At 37.7% G+C, this 18,515-nt stretch overlaps 1 protein-coding gene across 3 annotated transcripts in view; it reads right to left on the reverse strand.

Moving 5' to 3' along the window:
* The window catches only part of LOC106092616 (non-lysosomal glucosylceramidase), a 60,571-nt gene that overhangs the window by 18,065 nt on the left and 23,991 nt on the right, over positions 1-18,515 (reverse strand). For all 3 annotated transcript variants that reach the window (XM_013259518.2, XM_013259526.2, XM_059364858.1), the window contains one exon: positions 1,169-1,444. In XM_013259518.2, coding sequence (XP_013114972.1) covers positions 1,169-1,444 — 276 coding nt within the window. The remainder of the gene's footprint in view (positions 1-1,168; positions 1,445-18,515) is intronic.

Consider the following 18,515-nt stretch of genomic DNA (forward strand, 5'->3'; position numbering starts at 1 on the left):
ACATATTACCATGGTAAATACGTCCGATTAGCGAGATATTTTGGGGTGGGGTGGCTTCCCAAAACATGGCTCTCCAATTGGAAATCAAATATGTTTTTGTCTTTCAAACATCTTTCGTTTGAGCTCTATATTGTCGTGATTTGCCTATATATTCATTTAGCGGGTTTTGGGAAGCCACCGAGGCATCCGACCCCAATAAAATTTTTAGTACTATATTCGTATTCTACTCTTCAATACCTTCCATTTGATATCCATATTGTGCTTATCGGTCCACTTTTGGTTTTGGGTTGTGTTTTTGGGGTAACGGGGCAGGGTCCGCCCCTTCCGATATCAACAAATTATAAAGCCTATTCCTCCTTTCTGGCCATATCTGCAATCTACTCTCGAATGCCTTTCATTTGAGCCTCATATTGTCATAATCGTTCAATAAACCTATTTTATGGCGTTGGGGTCGGGGCGGCCTCCCAGTTACTTGGACCCAATTTTTAATATTAAATTCGTACTCTAATCTTGAATACCTTTCATTTGAGTCCCATATTGTCCCGGTCGATCCACTTTTATTATTTGGCAGTACTTTTGTGGTAAGGGGGAGGGTCCGTCACCCTTCCGATATCAAAAATGTATATAGCCTATTAATCTTTCCAGACCACTCCCCACAATCTGGGAAAATTTCAAGGTAATCGGTTCAGCCGTTTTTGAGTCTATATATTGTATATAATATTTTTAGAAAATTTTGTCAAAATTTTAGTTTTACTGAAAATTTTTTAAAAATTTGAATTGTATAGAAATTTTGTAAATTTTTTTAAGAAAACCTTTAAAATTTTATTTTTATAGAAAAATTTGTCAAGTTTAAATTTTATAATAATTAAATTCTTAGAACATTTTGTGAACTATTTTTATAGAAAATTTTCCAAAATTTTATTTTTATAGAAATTATAAGTAAATTTTAACTAGGTCTTAGTTTTCACATTCTTAAAAAAAATCACAAAAAATTACAACCAAAATGTGAAGCATTGCCAACGCACCTCAGCAATAAAATTTTGACATATTGGAGCACTTCCATAGCAATTTACAACATCAGTTATAAGCAGACATGCAACAGGTACCATCACCATGGCAATAAACAACCATAGGTAAGGTTATAAAAGCCACAAATTGATCTCCTTACCTGCCAGCTCTTTTCGACAGCAAACTCTGATAGATAGTCTCGCCTTTGACATCCTTAATGGTCACTATAAATTGATTGGCCTGCACCGTATGGTATTCATACATTCCAGGACGCATTTGGAAGCGACAAAATTCTCCGGCATAGCCCCGACCTATGGTGCCACCACCAATGCCACCCAAGGGGACACCGTACATTTGCTTGCCATGTTCGGCGTAATAATAATCCATGTAGCAACGACGGCCCTCACGTGACACTTTCCAGTAGTAGGCGGCATATCTAAAAAGAGACAGAGAGAGAGAGAGGAAAAGGAGGGTGAGACTTGGTCATCAATACACTGTAAAAATGTAGTGTTTTAGGTTTGAGAGATGGTTGAAATACATTAAGTCAAATAACAATATTATAAGAGCAGTTGAAAGGAGGTGGTATGAAAGCTGGGGGGAATATATAAACTAGAACAAATAAAAGCGCGTTAAGTTCCATGTTCCACCATGGATCGCAATTGACATGTTCTATAAATTAATTTTTCAAATATGCAGGAAATATATCTACGAATTCAGACCGTACCAGTCTGGACTATTAGAAGCCCACTGCAGGCTCGAAAAGTCAATTTGGGCGAATGATTTATATGGGTGCTTTATCGGATTATAAACCTATTTTGAAGCCACAGAGAAACTAATGGTGTAAAAATTCAGCCAAACCGGGTAGCAATTGCGCCTTCTAGAAGCTCAAGTCAAATTTGAAGATCGGTTTAGGTGATAGCATTATCAGGTAATAAAACGATTTGAACCAATCTTAGCATAGTCATTGCAAGGCAAAACAAAATACCTCAAGCAAATCGGATGACAATTGCGCCCATAATAGGCTCAAGAAGTCAAAATCCGAGATCGGTTTATATGGAAGATATATCAAAACAATCTTAACCGACCCAAACTTTAGGAGAATCCATGGTGGTGGTTTCCTAAGATTCGGGCCTGCCGAACGCTTTTAATTGTTGAGTCTATTCGGAACAAACAAACACAAATTGATTTTTATACCCTCCACCATTGGATGGGTGGTACAATAATTTCGTCATTCCGTTTGTAACACCTCGAAATAAGCGTCTAAGACCCCATAAAGACATGTCCGTCCGTCTGTCTACAGCACGCTAACTTTCGAAGAAATAAAGTTAGGCGCTTGAAATTTGGCACAAATACTTCTTATTAGTGTAGGATGCTTGGGATTGTAAATGGGCCAAATTGGTCCATGTTTTGATATAGCTGTCATAAAAACCGATCTTGGGTCTTGACTTCTTGAGCTTCTAGAGGGCGCAATTATAATCCGATTTGGCTAAAACTTTGCATGAAGTTTTCTAGTATGACTCCCAACATCTGTGCCAAGTCTGATCTAAATCAGTTCATAACCTGATATAGCCGCCATGTAAACCTATCTCCTGATTAGACTTCTTGAGCTTCTAGAGGGCGCAATTCCTAACCGATTTGGCTGAAATTTTGCATGACGTGTTCCATTATGACTTCCAACAACTGTGCCTAGAATGGCTTTGATCGGTCCATAACCTCATATAGCTGCCATATAAGCTGATCTTGGGTCATGACTTCTTGAGCTTCTTGAGGCCGCAACTCTTATCCGATTTGGCCGAAATTTTGTTCATTATGACTTCCAACAACTGTGCCTAGAATGGTTTTAATCGGTCCATAACCTGATATAGCTGCCATATAAGCTGAACTTGGGTCTTGACTTCTAGAGTGCGCAATTTTTATCCAATAGGGTTGAAATTTTGCATGAAGTTTCTGGTATGACTCCCAACATCTGTGCCAAGTCTGATCTAAATCACTTCATAACCTGATATAGCCGCCATGTAAACCAATCTCCCGATTAGATTTCTTGAGCTTCTGGAGGGCGCAATTCCTAACCGATTTGGTTGAAATTTTGCATGACGTGTTTCATTATGTTTTCCAACAACTGTGCCTAGAATGGTTTTAATCAGTCCATAACCTGATATAGCTGCCATAAAAGGTGATCTTGGGTCTTGACTTCTTGAGCTTCTAGAGTGCGCAATTCTTATCCAATAGGGTGGAAATTTTGCGTATTCCATTTTGGGATGACTTCCAAAAATTGATCCAAGTATGGTCTAAATCGGTGTATAACCTGATATAAACCGATCTCCAAGTTTGACTTTTTGAGCCTCTGGAGGGCGCAATTACTACACGATTGCCTGAAATTTTGGAGGTGGTGTTTTTCTATGGTGGTGGGTATATAAGATTCGGCCCTGTCGAATAGCATGCTTTTACTTGTTACTTGGAGGCCACCGTAGCGCAGATTATAGCATGTCCGCCTATGACGCTGAACTCCTGGGTTCGAATCCTGGCGAGAACAACATGAAAATTTTCAGCGGTGGTTATCCTCTCCTAATGCTAGCGACATTTGGGAGGTAGTGTACCATTTGGTATGGCAGCCATGTAAAAACTTCTCCACAAAGAGGTGTCGCACTGCGGCACGCCGTTCGGACGCGGCTACAAAATACAGGTCCCTTATCATTGAGCTTAAAACTTGAATCGGATAGCACTCATTGATATGTGATGGAATGTTCATGGGTAAATTTGCATTTGCACTTGTTATATGTACATTTTTTTTTCAAAATTTCCCTCTTATGGGAAATTTTGTTAAAATATCCTTTCTATAGGAAATTTTTTCAAAAACTCTTTTCTATAGGAAATTTTGTCATTCTATTTCCCTTGTGTGCCTGAAGAGCCTCGTATAAAAATGAATTAGCACAAATGAAAATGAGTAGGAAAATCCCAGCCAAGTGACTGCCACTGGCATTTGGTTTCCTTGTTGGCATTTAAGTTATTTTTCTCGCAGTCGCAGCAATCATTATCCTCATCATCGTCGTCATGGCCATTAATATTGGCGGCACTGTAGGCACTGGTGATGTCACCCATTGAGGTCTTGAACATTTCATACGCCTTTTGTGTGTTGTTTGTAGCCAAAACGGAATGTATCCGCCAAGTTTATGCTATTTCATGTTGGCTTTCTCTCATTTTGTTTGTCACATTCGTAAATAAAGCCACGTTTTGTCGATAGTTCGTTCCCTGCCTATTTGTCATTAGCAATGTTAAGGAGATGATTGCTGGGTGGGTGTTTATTTCTGCATGCGCCAGTATTGGTCTTCTTTAACGTGGCTCTCTCACTCTCTGCCTATGCACCAAAGGTCAATGGTGCTTCAAAGTCAAGACCAATACATGGGGATATGGTGTGGTGGGCAAAGGCAAATTGTTTGTTATCACCCTAGGCCAAATATAAATGATGAGAGAGAAATAATAAATTTATTAAAGAATTTAATAGCCTATTTAAGCTATTGGAGCAATAAAATTCCAAAGCCCCCACAGCACAGATAAGCAATTAGCACAGATAATGTAACAAGGTTGAGATATCACAGTATGGCTTTCCAGGGTTTAGGAAAATTTTCTAGGAATACATTTTTTAAAGGAAATTTTTAGCATTGAATTTCCTTAACGGAAAAGATTTATTTTTCCTTCCAAAGATAACAATTTTTTGTTCAATTATCACTGAAACTCTTATTGAGAAAGTCTCTTTCCATTATCATCGCAAAATATTTTTCAAGAAAAAGTTTGGCACTTATATTTAAAAAAAAACTATTTTTTATCCATAAAAAAGTTGGTCTTCCTCATTTACTTGGATTTTTCTTTAGCAAAAGAAGTTTGTTTTATTTATCACTGCAAATGTTGCGTTGAAGAATTATCACAGTGACAACTTTGATTGAAGACAAATTGTCTCAGCTGTCATTAACACATTTGCACTATTTAATTTGAAAAATTTGTCACAGTTAATGAAAGTTGGCACAATTATCACTGCTACATTTTCTTCAAGAAAAAAATTGCAAGAGAGGAATCAAATTGGAAAATCTTGGTGGTTTGATTTAAATAGCAGATATTTTTCAAAATTAAATTAATATAGAAAATGATGACGATTTCCAACGACATTTAAAAAAAAATGTTCCAAATAAATAAAATTTTGGCAAAATTTCACAGATAAATAGAAACTTTACAAAATTTTCCACAAAAAAGAAATTTGACTAATATACCCACGGAAAATTAATTTTGGGAAAATTTTTCAGATATTAAATTTTGAAAAATTGTTGTTGCGGTATATTTGAACTTTTATTCTTTAGCTGTCGGCTTAGTTTGGCTTGAGGTAGTTTTGAAATTTTTTCCAATAAATTCAACTTTGACAAAATTTTTCAGGTAGTTAAATTCTGGAAAAATTGCTTTAAGTACTAAAATTATGGCAAAATTTCCCAGATAAAAAATGATTCCGCTTTTTCTCAAGGAAATACAATTTTGGAAGTATTTCTCAAAGGATTGAAAAATTTTTTACAAAATTTCGAAGTGGAATGATATGTCCCAGAAAATTTAATTTAGACAAATTTTCTATGACGTTATAACCTTAACCAAAATTTCTAAGAAATAAAATTGTAACTAAAAACTTCCACCGATATAAAATTTTTAACAAATTACCAAAGTAAAATGGAAAAAATCTCCCTCCGAAATGAAATTTAAAGATATTTTAAAAGTTACATAAAATTCTTCAGAGGAAGGATTTGTTGTGAAAAACTTTCAAGAGAAAGAAAATTTTAAATAAATTCCCTAGAGATTAGAACTTCCAAAAAAGTAACAAGCCATAAGACTGACGACTCCGTCTATTTATAGAAAACAAAAATCCAAGAAAGGCGTTGATAAATTGACAACATTTGTTCATAAAAGTGAATCAGCACACATATGTTATCAAATCAAACACAAATGTTCATAAATCAACAACAGTTTCTGTGAACGAATTAAATGCAGCTGTTCATATTCTGTCAACGTGTAGTGCACAGGTTTAACGATTGCAAAATGTCAATGTGTAGTGCTTAGGACTTTCTTAAAAGATAGCAACAAGTTTTTGTGTTATGCTGAGAATCAAACCTGTAGCCCATTCATCCATCATTGTGCGTCAGAGTCGGAGTCATTTGAACTTGGTATAAATACACGGTCGGTGCATGAAACCAGAAAGCGCATTCTCAAAATCAACCCCAACTGTTGACAATATTTTCAACAACGCCTGTGTATGAAAATGACAACGTTAGTGCATGAATTTGCAAAGTATTTTTCTATCAGTGTACAGACACACATTCATTATGAGAAAAGCGAACGACTTCGAGAGAAGAGGGGTAACAAGCTAAGCAAAGCAAGGAGGTGTGCACGAGAGTTATGAGTTTTTGTAACCGCGTGATTCGCAAGTGCGATCAGAATCCAATCACGTTATCGTTCGTGACCGTTAGGTAAGGTTTGGTTGAATAGGTTGCCCACCATAGGTGAGTTCACTTGGAGGCCAGTTTGGCCCATTGCGATACCCTAGAAAGAAAGAGAAGAGTAAGAAGATAAGAGGAGGCCACCGTAGCGCAAAGCTTAGCATGTCCGCCTATGACGCTGAACGCCTGGGTACAAATCCTGGCGAGAACATCAGAAAAATTTCAGCGTTGGTTATCCCCTCCAAATGTGAGGTACTTCGCCGTGTAAAAACTTCTCCTCAAAGGTGTCTCTCTGCGGCACGCCGTTTGAACTCGGGGGTGAAAAGCACATCCCCACGCAAGCACGTATATTCCTTCGCCGGACCTTCTTACGGAAGCATCCCGTCGGAACCATTCCGTCACGTCAACAAATCTCAGGAGGTAAGTTCGCAAGGTCACTCAGATCGCAGAAGAACCGCCGCCCCAGAAAGGAGAGCCTGCGCCCCTGCAAACCCAGACATGAACCTAGCAAGTGCAGGAGTAAATAGTGCAGAATGCCTTACGGCCTCGATATTCCTTATCAAGAGAGCTTCGAATCAAGGACTATGCCAAGGTACTTCGCCTCCTTCGACAGCTGCAGGGTGATTCTGTCTAAGGACGGAAGTCTGACCTGTGGTATTCTGTATCTGCGCGTGAAGAAGCACCAGCTCCGTCTTCATTTGATTGGTAGCCCATCGCGGCAATCTCCTCAGTGACCCTTCCATGATCTCGCTGATCCTCGACAGAAACCTGCCTCGGACCAGCAAACCGACGTCGCAACGCCTCGTTGGCATAAGCGATTATCTTTGTACCATCTCCGGCCAGATCCAACAGGATTTCATTTATCACGAGTTTCCATAGAATCGGCAAAAATACCCCTCCCTGGGGCGTTTCTCGGCTCACCCGCCTTCTGACCACACTATCTCCCAGGTTAGCATTAATAATCCTGCTAATAAAGTGCTTTATGGCTGGATTATTAATGCGATCTGGTAGATTATGCGATGAATCCCCGTGCGGTCTAACGCTGCGACTATCGATCCTAACTCCACGTTATTGAAGGCGCCCTCTATATCCAAGAAGGCCGCTAATGTGTCCTCCTTTTATCGGAGGGACGTCTCCCGTAGCACTTCGTGAAGGGCCGTCTTCATCGACCTGCCTTAGAGGTATGCGTGTTGTGGGTGCCACGAAAAACGATTTTTTCAAACATGAATTGTGATTTTACAGTGATTGATGATTTTTCCCGTAAGCTTCTCCGGATTGGTGTTTTTCTCCGTGAGTCGGGATTTTCACATAGTCGTGATATTCTCTTGTGAGTGATCATGCGTGGTTAAAACTTTTGTCAAGCGTGCGTGCACCGGAATCGACATTCGTGCGAGAATAATTTTTTCATGGGCTGAGGATGTTAAAGGATTATATGGGACCTTTATCAGGTTATACACCGATTTGGCCCACTTGGCACGACTGTTTGAAGTCGCAACAGAACACCATGTGCAAAATTTCAAACGAATTGGATAAAAATTGCGGTACCTAGGGGCTGAGGATGTCAAATTGGGAGATCGGTTTATATGGGAGCTATATTAGGTTATGCACGGTACAATTTTAGCCCAAACGGATAATATTTTCAGTTTCTAGGGGCTCGAAGGAGCAATTTATATGGGAGCTATATCCAAATTTGAGCCGATATGATAAGAAGCATCTGTGTAAAATTTCAAGCGGCTAGCGTTACTTGTTCGACCGCTATCGTGATTTCCACATGCAGATGGACAAGGCTAGATCGACTTTGAATGTCAAGACAATAGAGTATATATATACTATATATACAGTCGAAACCGGATATCTGAAACGCTTAAGATGCGTCTATTTTGTTTCACTTATCCGTGATTTTCAGTTAAGCGAGGTTCGGATAAATGAAATTCGTTTTCAGTTAAGCGGTAAGAATGAATTGAAGGAATTTTCAAATCGCCGTACTAATTATGCATATAAACACTAGTTGAAAAAGTGAAATTCACTTTTTAAAAGTCAATGACAACTATTAGCAAAAGCAATAACAAGCAATATTTTTGCAACCAAAATATTTTTGTTTAAAAAAATATTTTCAAATCCCAGAAAGTTTCCATAGAAATTTCCTTTTCACTTATGCGACTTAAGTTGCATATAAAAAAGAAATTTTGGGTTTAAATTTTTTTCACTTAAGCGGTATTTTCAGTTAAACGATATTTCACTTAAGCGATTTCAAATGTATTGAATATCACCAAAAATATATGGTTCTCTCATTAAGTTCCACTTAAGCGGTATTTTTCACTAAAGCGTATTTCAATTATACGGTTTCAACTGTACTCCGGCTCTTTGATATATACTCCGCTTACACATACACAGATTGTACTGAGGGTATAAGAGAACATTTCGATAGTAGCAGTGACCAGGATATCTTCGAACCAAACCTTGCCAATCATATTGATTGCAACCGCTTGGTCAGAGGTATCAAGATATGGGTAACCCAGTTAAGGAAATATAAGGTTTGTTGGTAATTCGTTTGCATATGCATGTTGCCTTTCGTGATTCGTTAGTTTTCGCAATTCGTTGGCTTACGCCATTCGTCGCTTACACGATTCATTCGCGTAAGCTAGCCGTTTCCTTACAAAATTTTTCATTTATTCTATTTGTTTCTTATTCTCTGTTATTTCACTGTTCTTTTACGCGACACGTTCGCTTACGCGATTGGTCATTAATGCGATAAGTCATTTATTTGTTTCGTTTGCATTCAAGATTCGTTGCCTTACCAATTTCGTTTCTTTACCCGATTTTTTTTTGGCTTATGCGACTCGTTCTTTTTGGTACGTTCGCTTAAACGATTCTTTCGCTTACGTAATTAGAAGTGCACAATAACTGAAAGTTTGGAAAAATGTTTTGCGTTCTGCTTCAAATGATAGATTATGTCCTGGAAAATTGGCATAAGAACAAAGAACTGAGATATTTCGTTGGCAATGGAATTATTTTTTTTGTACATATGTAAAACAACTCTATACAAAAAAAAATATACATTAGGCATAAACGAACTTTTCGACAAGTAAACCTCTTTTATGGAAAATATTGGGAATACAAAGGGTGGATATTTGTTTATGGTGCAAAATATTGTCAAACAAACTAAGTGCTGTGGAAATTCTCTTTGCCTACAGTCAGGAGCCCTTTGGTGCAATGTTTTTTGTTCGTGGTATTGTATATAATACCAGTTTTTCTACCCAAAGGAAAAATTTCCAAATTTTTCGGAGCTTATAGCCGCACACGATCGCGATTTCACTTATACTGTCTGACTGAGCTTTACTCATTGGAAATAATTAAAAATTAGTCGTTTTTCGATCTATACTTTCTGACAGAAAAGACACAAGATAAAAACCAAATGAATCATATTTTCGTGTAAAAAACCATATTTTTGCTGTAAACGAAATATTTTTGGCTCAAAAGAAGTTTTGAATTTTAGCGTAGAAGAGACTTTTTTTTACCACAGACGAAATTTCTAAAAGTTGTACCATAACCAAAGTGATTTTTACATTAAAATGTGGCATATTAACGACTAACGTTTAACACTGGAGGGAAATGTTGCTATAGACTTCTGTATACTATAAAAATTGTTCTTTCTCAATAAAATACATTTGCTTGTCTCAAAGACATTCCAAAAGTTTTTTTTTGCGTGTACAACATTAAATTTCTCCATTTTAATAAAAATCTTGTAAAAATTTCTGTTTTTTTCACAAAATTTCATCAAAAATTGATTTTTTTTTTCTTTTTTCCAAGTTTTTTTTCGCTTGCCTGCCAGTAACTTTCCTTTCAATGAAATATTAATTTTCATAAAAATCTTCTCAAAAAATAATTTTCATTTCATTCCTCCGTGTATTTGTTTTATGCTTGCCTGCCAGTGACTTTCCTTTGAACGGTTTCCTCTTCCATCTTCATTGAGGGATATTTGTATACGAAATGTTTGCGTTGTTCTTGTATGTGGGACATTTATTTCCCCCAAGGAAAACGTAACACTTCATCGAGTAAAGTAAAAAAACCTCCAACTTGCATGTCATTGTGTATGGGGGATGGGAGGGAGGTGCCATAACAATGTCCTGGAATTTGTTTATGACAACAGTGATTTTTGTTTTTGAAGCCACGTATTCCCTATTTGGACAACAAGGAGTGCTGATACATATACCCTATTAAGGGGAGTTATTTATTATACACGCAAAAAGGTAGGGAATGTGTTACAAGTAAACAGACAAACAGACGGACAGAGAGTTATTGACTGTTTGCACAAGACATATGTGCTGCTTATTCAAATATGGCTATATGTAGTCGTATGTGCTTTAAATTTCTTGGCCAGGGTGTGTCTCTTGCCAACTTGCTTAGTTTATACTTCCAAGTAACACAGAAAATCAAATTTTAAACAGTTGGGAGCATTTTCTCAAGCACCGAGCAAATTTTAAGGTATGGCCAGTAGATGATTATACTTTTTTCATACACGAAATATATCTCGACATTGAGTTTCCCTTCATTGTGTATTTGCTATATATATCGACAGAGATAATTCTAACCTTATACTGAGAAATTGCCCCTAACTCAGGTAGTTGTTGATAGACTATTGAATCATCAGCAAATTAGCTTCCCAGTAAGAGTATTGAGCACATCATAAAAAATTTAAATTGTTTACCTTAATGAAGATTAAAAGGCACTCCTTGGAATATTGAAATTCCTGAAAACTAATTTGAAAGCACCTTTTGCATTCGTTGTTTATTCTCCTCTGTTATACAGTTTTGCAAACATTTTATTTTCATAGATAATGACAAAGTTTGCGCCTAGCCTTACTCCTTCGAAAGTTATCGTGCTTCCGACAGACGGATGGACCGACTGATGGACACATCCTCCTGAAGAGACAAACAAGGAAATCAGGTAACCGATACAGATAGAGTGCTTAGATTATGGATATAGCAGATTATGTAGATGAACACACCACAGCTATATACCAAATATTGGCGAAATCGGAGGTGCGCCCTATAAAGTGAATTTTTTCCGAAACACATAACAGCTGTCCCTAAAAATCGGTCTCTGAGTCCGAAAACTGGTGGGTGGGCCCGAAAATCAGTGGCGAGTTCCAAAAATCTGGGTAAACCGTTTCTGAGTTCGAGAATTGGTAGATGGGCCTAAAAAAACCGGCGAAAAAACCAGCCCAATTGTTTGCGCCGGTTTCTAATGCCCAGCGACCAATTTTCGAACCCAGGGACCGTTTAACAAATACCTTAAGGTGCTTCCAAAATCCGGATAAAAACAGGGAGCTGGTCTCAAAAACCGATCACTGGATCCGAAAACCGGTGGCTGCGCCTGAAAATCTTGTAGGTAGTTCCAAAACAGGTATTTTAGCCCAAAAAACTTTAATTTGCTCCCAAAAACCGTATAAAAACCGGTAGCTGGTCCAAAAAATCAGCTCATGGTCCCGAAAATCATTAGATAAATCCCAAAAATGGTATTTGTGAACAAAAACTGGGTCTCTGATCTGGAAAACCCGAAACATCTGAATCTGATAAAAAAAAAATTGGATAAAAAAAAGAAAGTTGGTTCCAAAAATCGTAACTGGGTAAGAAACCCCGTAGCTGGTTCTAAAAATAGGCATTTGGGTCCGGTACACCTTTAGCTTCTCCCAAAAATATAGTAAAAAACTGGTAGCTGGTCCTTAAAAACCGGTTACTGGACCCTAAAATTATTAGATAAAACAAAAAACTAACAATTGCAAAAAAATCGACAGCTCACCCGTAAAACCGCTAGTTGCCCTAAAAACTGGGGCCTCTGTCCGAAAAAGCGACAGACGTTCTCTAAAACTGGGAGCAAATCCTATAATAGGCAAAAGGTAAACGAAGAGGCTGAACCAAAAAATCAGCAACCAGCTTCAAAAAACCGGTTGCTGGGACATCAATCCCCAACAAATAAAAAGATAGACAATTTAGAAGCAAAAGCCCCTTCGACAGACACATAACACACTTTACTAAGTGTTGTCACTAGAAACGTACTAGTGTTGTCACTGGATACGATATATAGCTGAGCCTGAAAATCTTGTAGCTGGTTCCAAAACAGGTACTTTTGTGCGAAACATCTAAATATGCTCCAAAAAAACGGGATAAAAAACCGGTGACGAGTAAATGGGTATCGGTTCCAGAAAATCCGTTGTTCCAAAAAATAGGCATTTAGGGAATCTGGGAATCTGATCCGGAAACCCCTTAACATATGAAGCTGCTACCAAAAACTGGATAAAAACATGATAGTCAAACAAAAAATTTTACTGGGTAAGAAAACCCATAACAGGTTGCGAAAAAATAGGCATTTGGGACCGAAACACCTTTAGCTGCTCCCAAAAAAGAAAAAAAAATGGTACCTGGTCCTTAAAAAGCGGTTGCTGGACCCGAATATTATTAGATGAACCAAAAACCGAACTAAAATTGGAAGGTGTCTTGAAAAACCGCTAGCTGCCCTAAAAACTGTACGAAAAACAGACAGTTGTTCCCAAAAAATGTTGGCAGGCCCTAAAAAACGTAACAGGTCAAAACGGTGGGCTGGCTCAAAAAACCAGCAGCTGGTTATAAAAAACCGGTTGCAGAGAAAAAAAAGCGGCAGCTGAACAGACAGTTAGAAGCAAAAAAACTTCGGTAGACAAAAATTACACTATACAAAGAGATTGACACTATCAGTGTTATAATATAGATCCGTAGTATGGGTACTTGCGTTACCAAACGAGATAGTACTTGGAGTGTTTGAAAGAAAAATTCTTCGTAAAATGTATGGAAAAATCTGAGTTGATGGAGAATATCGGTCTCGTATGAATCAAGAGCTGTATAAACTGAGCAAAATACATCGATTAATTTGGCTAGGTATTGTTGTCAGAATAAATGATGATACTCGGGCCCTAAAAGTCATTTGGATGTGAACCTGATAGTATACGCAGCTTGGTCCGGAAAACCTGTAGTGGCTTAAAAACACCGGTAGTTGAAACCGAATAGATATTATTAAAACCCGTCCTTGGAGCCGAACCCGGTAGCTAGAATCGAATAACGGGTTGTTAGATCCGAAAACCGGTTTCGGTTGTTGTAGCCGAAACCTGTAGTGGCTTCAAAACCGGTAGTTGAAACCGAATTTAATTAAGGTGTTATAAAACCCGTCCTTGGAGCCGAAATCAGGTAGCTAGAATCGAACAACAGGTTGCTAGACCCGAAAACCGGTTTCGGTTGTTGTAGTCGTTGCTGAACCCAAAAACCGGTTATTGCGAACAAAAAGTCTGTAGCGGGATCTTATAGCCGTAAACTGTCCAAAAAAACTTGCAGCTGGCTCCAAAAACCGATAGCTAAGCAATAAAATCCCCCCAAAACATTTTGGTAATCTGACTTGACCAAATTTATGGGCATTATTTGGCCGGCCTCACATCAACCCAAAAGGTCACCTAGCGGACAATATGGACCTCAAATGAAAGGCTTTTAGGAAGAGAATACATTTACCATCCAAAATTGAGGGCATGTTTCCAGAGAGCCGCATTTTGGTCGAAATGCATTCTTTTTCATAAAATTTAGGAAAACATCTTATTTTTAAGGAAATTTTTCCTTAATTTTAAATTTTTTAGGTAATTTTACTAAAATATTGATTACATATAATATTTAAATTTAATATTTTCACATATAATTTTGCAAGCAATTTTTTTCGCCACTTAAACCTGCCTCGACTTTAGAAATGAGCGTTATGATCATTTTAAGGCTTTCACTTTTTTGTACGTTGATAGAATTAAATGTTAATATTTTCTTTTTTTTTATCTACAAGAAGAATGACGAATTTCACGTTATGTGGAATTTTGTTGTTCCCTCATATATAATTGAATAAAACGTAATTTGTAAACATTGTACGTAAAGACGATGATATTATGGGATAATATATATACAGAATTGATAATGTAATTCTATTAGGGTAATTTTCAAAATATAATTTATTTGAGAAGGTAAAATAACTTCGACAAAGACAAGGAGAAGATGTTACAAAGTGAGAAGGTTAATAAAAAACAAGTAAAAGCGTGCTAAGTTCGGCCGGACCGAATATTGGGAATCATACACCAAATTTATACAAAATAAATTTAGTTGAAGGGCATAATTTTATTCCACATACCAAACTTCTGTCAAACCAGCAAACATTAAAGATTCTAGGAACCGAACAAGGATGATCGAGAGACCGGTTTACATGGGAGTTAGTTGGAAGACATAACAGAACACTTCATGCAAAATTTCAGCCAAATCGAATAAAAATTGAAGCTTCTAGGGGCTCAAGAAGTCAAATCGGGTGATCGGGTTATAGACCGATTTGGACCATACTCGGCACAGTTGTTGAACGTCTTAACAGAACACTACATGCAAAATTTTCAGGCAAATAGGATAAAAATGGCGGCTTGTAAGGGCTCAAGAATTCAGATCCGTAGATCGGCTTATATGGGAGCTATATCTAAAGCTCTACCAATATGGCCCATTTGCAATCCCCAACGACCTACATCAACATTAAGTATCTGCACAAAATGTCAAGCGGCTAGCTTTACACGTTCGACCGATATCGCGTTTTCGACAGACGGATGGATAGGCATGGCTAGATCGACTCAGAACGTTGAAACGATCCAAAGTATATATACTTTTTGGGGTCTTAGACGAATATTTGGAGGTGTTACAAACGGAATGACTAGATTAGTATACCCCCATCCTATGGTGGTGGGTATAAAAATAAAAAAGTTGCCTTTATTAACTCAGTTTGAATTTGAATCTGACCCACATACGATTCAGATCCGACTATATTTAGATATAGCTGCCATATAGACCAATCTGTCGATAAAGGGTCCGAAGCTTATAAAAGCTTTATTTATTACCCGATTTCGCTGAAAATTTTTAAATTTATTTAAAACCCCCCGACATCTGACCTAAATATGGTTCAGATCCGACCGATCTCCCGATAAAGGGTCTGAAGCCCATAAAAGCTTTATTTTTTAACCAATTTCGATGAAATTTGAAACAGTGAGTAGTTTAAGGCCTCCCAACATAGGACGCAAATATGATTCAGATCGGACTATATTTAGATATAGCTGTCATATAGACCGATCTGTCGATTTAAGGTCTTGGGCCCATAATAGACACATTTAATGTCCGATTTCGCAGAAATTTGGGACAGTGAGTTGTGCTAGACCCTTCGACATCCCTCTTCAATTTGGCCCAGATCCATGCCATATAGACCGATCTCTCGATTTAAAGTCTTGGCCCCATAAAAGGTGCATTTATAATCCGATTTCGCTGAAATTTGACACAGTGACTTATGTTAGGCTTTCGACATCCCTGTCGTATATGGTTCAGATTGGTCTATATTTGGATATAGCTACCAAAAAGACCAATATTTTGTTCTACAAAATTGAACAATTACTTGTACTTATTAGACCACTCAATGTCCGTGCCGACTTTGGTCCAAATCGGACCATGTTTCGATATAGCTGCTATGGGGGCATAAGCTATGCATTTTTCACCGGATTATGACGTAAGGTGGTTTACGTATATACCCGAGGTGGTGGGTAACCAAAGTTCGGCCCGGCCAAACTTAACGCCCTTTTACTTGTTTGTTTTTTCTATAAAAGATTTTATCAAATATTTAAGTGAGCGGAACCATGTTTGATGTTCCTACAAAAAGATTATCCACAAAGAGAAAATTTTTATATTGCTTTCATTTATTTTTTTTATAAAATTAACCCCTCAATTCATGTAATCATTCACCATCATCATAGCCCCATCTATTCAAACACAGCAATTTTGCAAAGATTAATTTTAAATTAAATAATATATTGTGCAATGATAAGAGGGAAAACGTGATGGAGGCTGCTTACAATGTATCCCCCCTTTTGCTAATCTAAGCCAACCATCGCCTCTGTGAGAACTGAACAAGCCATACCGGCTTTTGTACAACAAAATGTTAGTTTAATCACTTAAATTGAAGAGAAAAAAAACAACACCTTACATCAAAGACGATGGTGATGGCGACAGCGACGACGACAAAGTCACGACATATTTTTGAAAGTTACAATGAACTTTTGAGCTAAATTTACCCTCAGAACACAACAACACACATCAATGGCTAATGCAAAGTGTAACAGAAAGGAAAGGAATGCATTTTGAAGAGACAACTAAATTTAGCCCAGACCTTAGGCAAGTGAACTCACAAGCACTTCAATGTTGTGAGTGAATGTTTGTAAAAAGAAAAAACTTTAAAATTTATAAGAAGAAAATTTCAAAAAAACAGTTTGCTAAATTGTATGACGAAAAAATACTTCTTGGGAATGAGAAAAAATAAAATTTTGATAAAATAATCCTGAGAAATAAATAAAAAAAAAATACTATAAAAAATTTTTTGACAAAATTTGCTATAGAAATTAAATTTAAAAAAAAAATTTTCAATGGAAAAAAATTTACAAAATTTCTAAAAAAATTTAATTTTGTTTGTTCGGTATGCAAATGAAAATTTGGCCATGAACATTCCATTAAGTAACTGGGGCAAACTTCTAACAAATCAATGAGTGCTGTCAGATTCAATTTTAAGCTCAATGATAAGGGACCTCCTTTTTATAGCCGAGTCCGAACGGCGTGCCGCAGAGCGACACCTCTTTGGGGAGAAGTTTTTACATGGCAAAGTACCTCACAAATGTCGCCAGCATTGGAAGGGGATTACCACCGCTGAAAATTTTTCTGATGTTCCTGCCAAGATTCGAACCCAAGGCGTTCAGCGTCATAGGCGGATATGCTAACCCCTGCGCTACGGTGGCCTTGTTCCGTGCAGACTCAAAAACGACTCAAACCGATTACCTTGTAATTTGAAACCTATGCTATATATTTTTATACACACCACCATAGGATAGGTATAATAATCTAGTAATTCCCTTTGTAACACCTCGAAATATATGTCTAAGACCCCATATAGTAAATATATTCTAGATTGTCTCGTCGTCTAACCGTTCGTCCGTCCTTCTGTCAAAATCACGATAGATGTCGAACGCGTAAAGCTAGTAGCTTGAAATTTTGCACAGACACCTAATATTGATGTAGGACGTTGGGGATTGCAAATGGGCCATATCGGTTCAGATTTAAATATAGCTCCCATATAAACCGATCTCCCGATGACTTCTTAAGCCCCTGGAAGCCGCAATTTTCATCTGATTTGACTGAAATTTTGCATGTAGTGTTCTGTTAGGTTCTTCCAACAACTGTGTTAAGTACAGGTCAAATCGGTCTATATCCTGATTTAGCTCCCATATGAACCGATCTCTCGATTTGACTTCTTGAGCCCTAACAAGCCGCATTTTTTGTCCGATTTGGCTATAATTTTGTACTTGGTGTTCTTTGATAACTTTCAACAACTGTGCCAAGTGCGGTCCAAATCGGTCAATAACCGGGTATAGCTCCCATATAAACCGATCTCTCGATTTGACATCTTAAGCCCCTGGAAGCCGCAATTTTCATCTGATGTGGCTGAAATTTTGCACGTAGTGTTCCGCTATGACTTCCAACAACTGTGTCAACTACGGTCCAAATCGGTCAATAACCGGGTATAGCTCCCATATAAACCGATCTCCCGATTTGACTTCTTGAGCCCTTACAAGCGGCAATTTTTGTCCGATTTGGCTGAAATTTTGTACTTGGTGTTCTTTGGTAACTTCCTACAACTGTGCCAAGTACGGTCCAAATCGGTCTATAACCTAGTAGAGTTCTCGTATAATCCGATCTCCCGATTTGACTTCCTGAGCCCCTGGAAGCCGCAATTTTTATCTGATGTGTCTGAAATTTTGCACGTAGTGTTCTGATGTGACTTCCAACAACTGCGTCAACTACGGTCCAAATCGGTCAATAACCGGGTATAGCTCCCATATAAACCGATCTCCCGACTTGACATCTTGAGCCCCTGGAAGCAGCAATTTTTATCCGATCTGACTGAAATTTTGCA

This window comes from Stomoxys calcitrans, chromosome 3 (genome assembly GCF_963082655.1).
Source record: "Stomoxys calcitrans chromosome 3, idStoCalc2.1, whole genome shotgun sequence".
Taxonomy (NCBI): Eukaryota; Metazoa; Arthropoda; class Insecta; order Diptera; family Muscidae; genus Stomoxys; species Stomoxys calcitrans.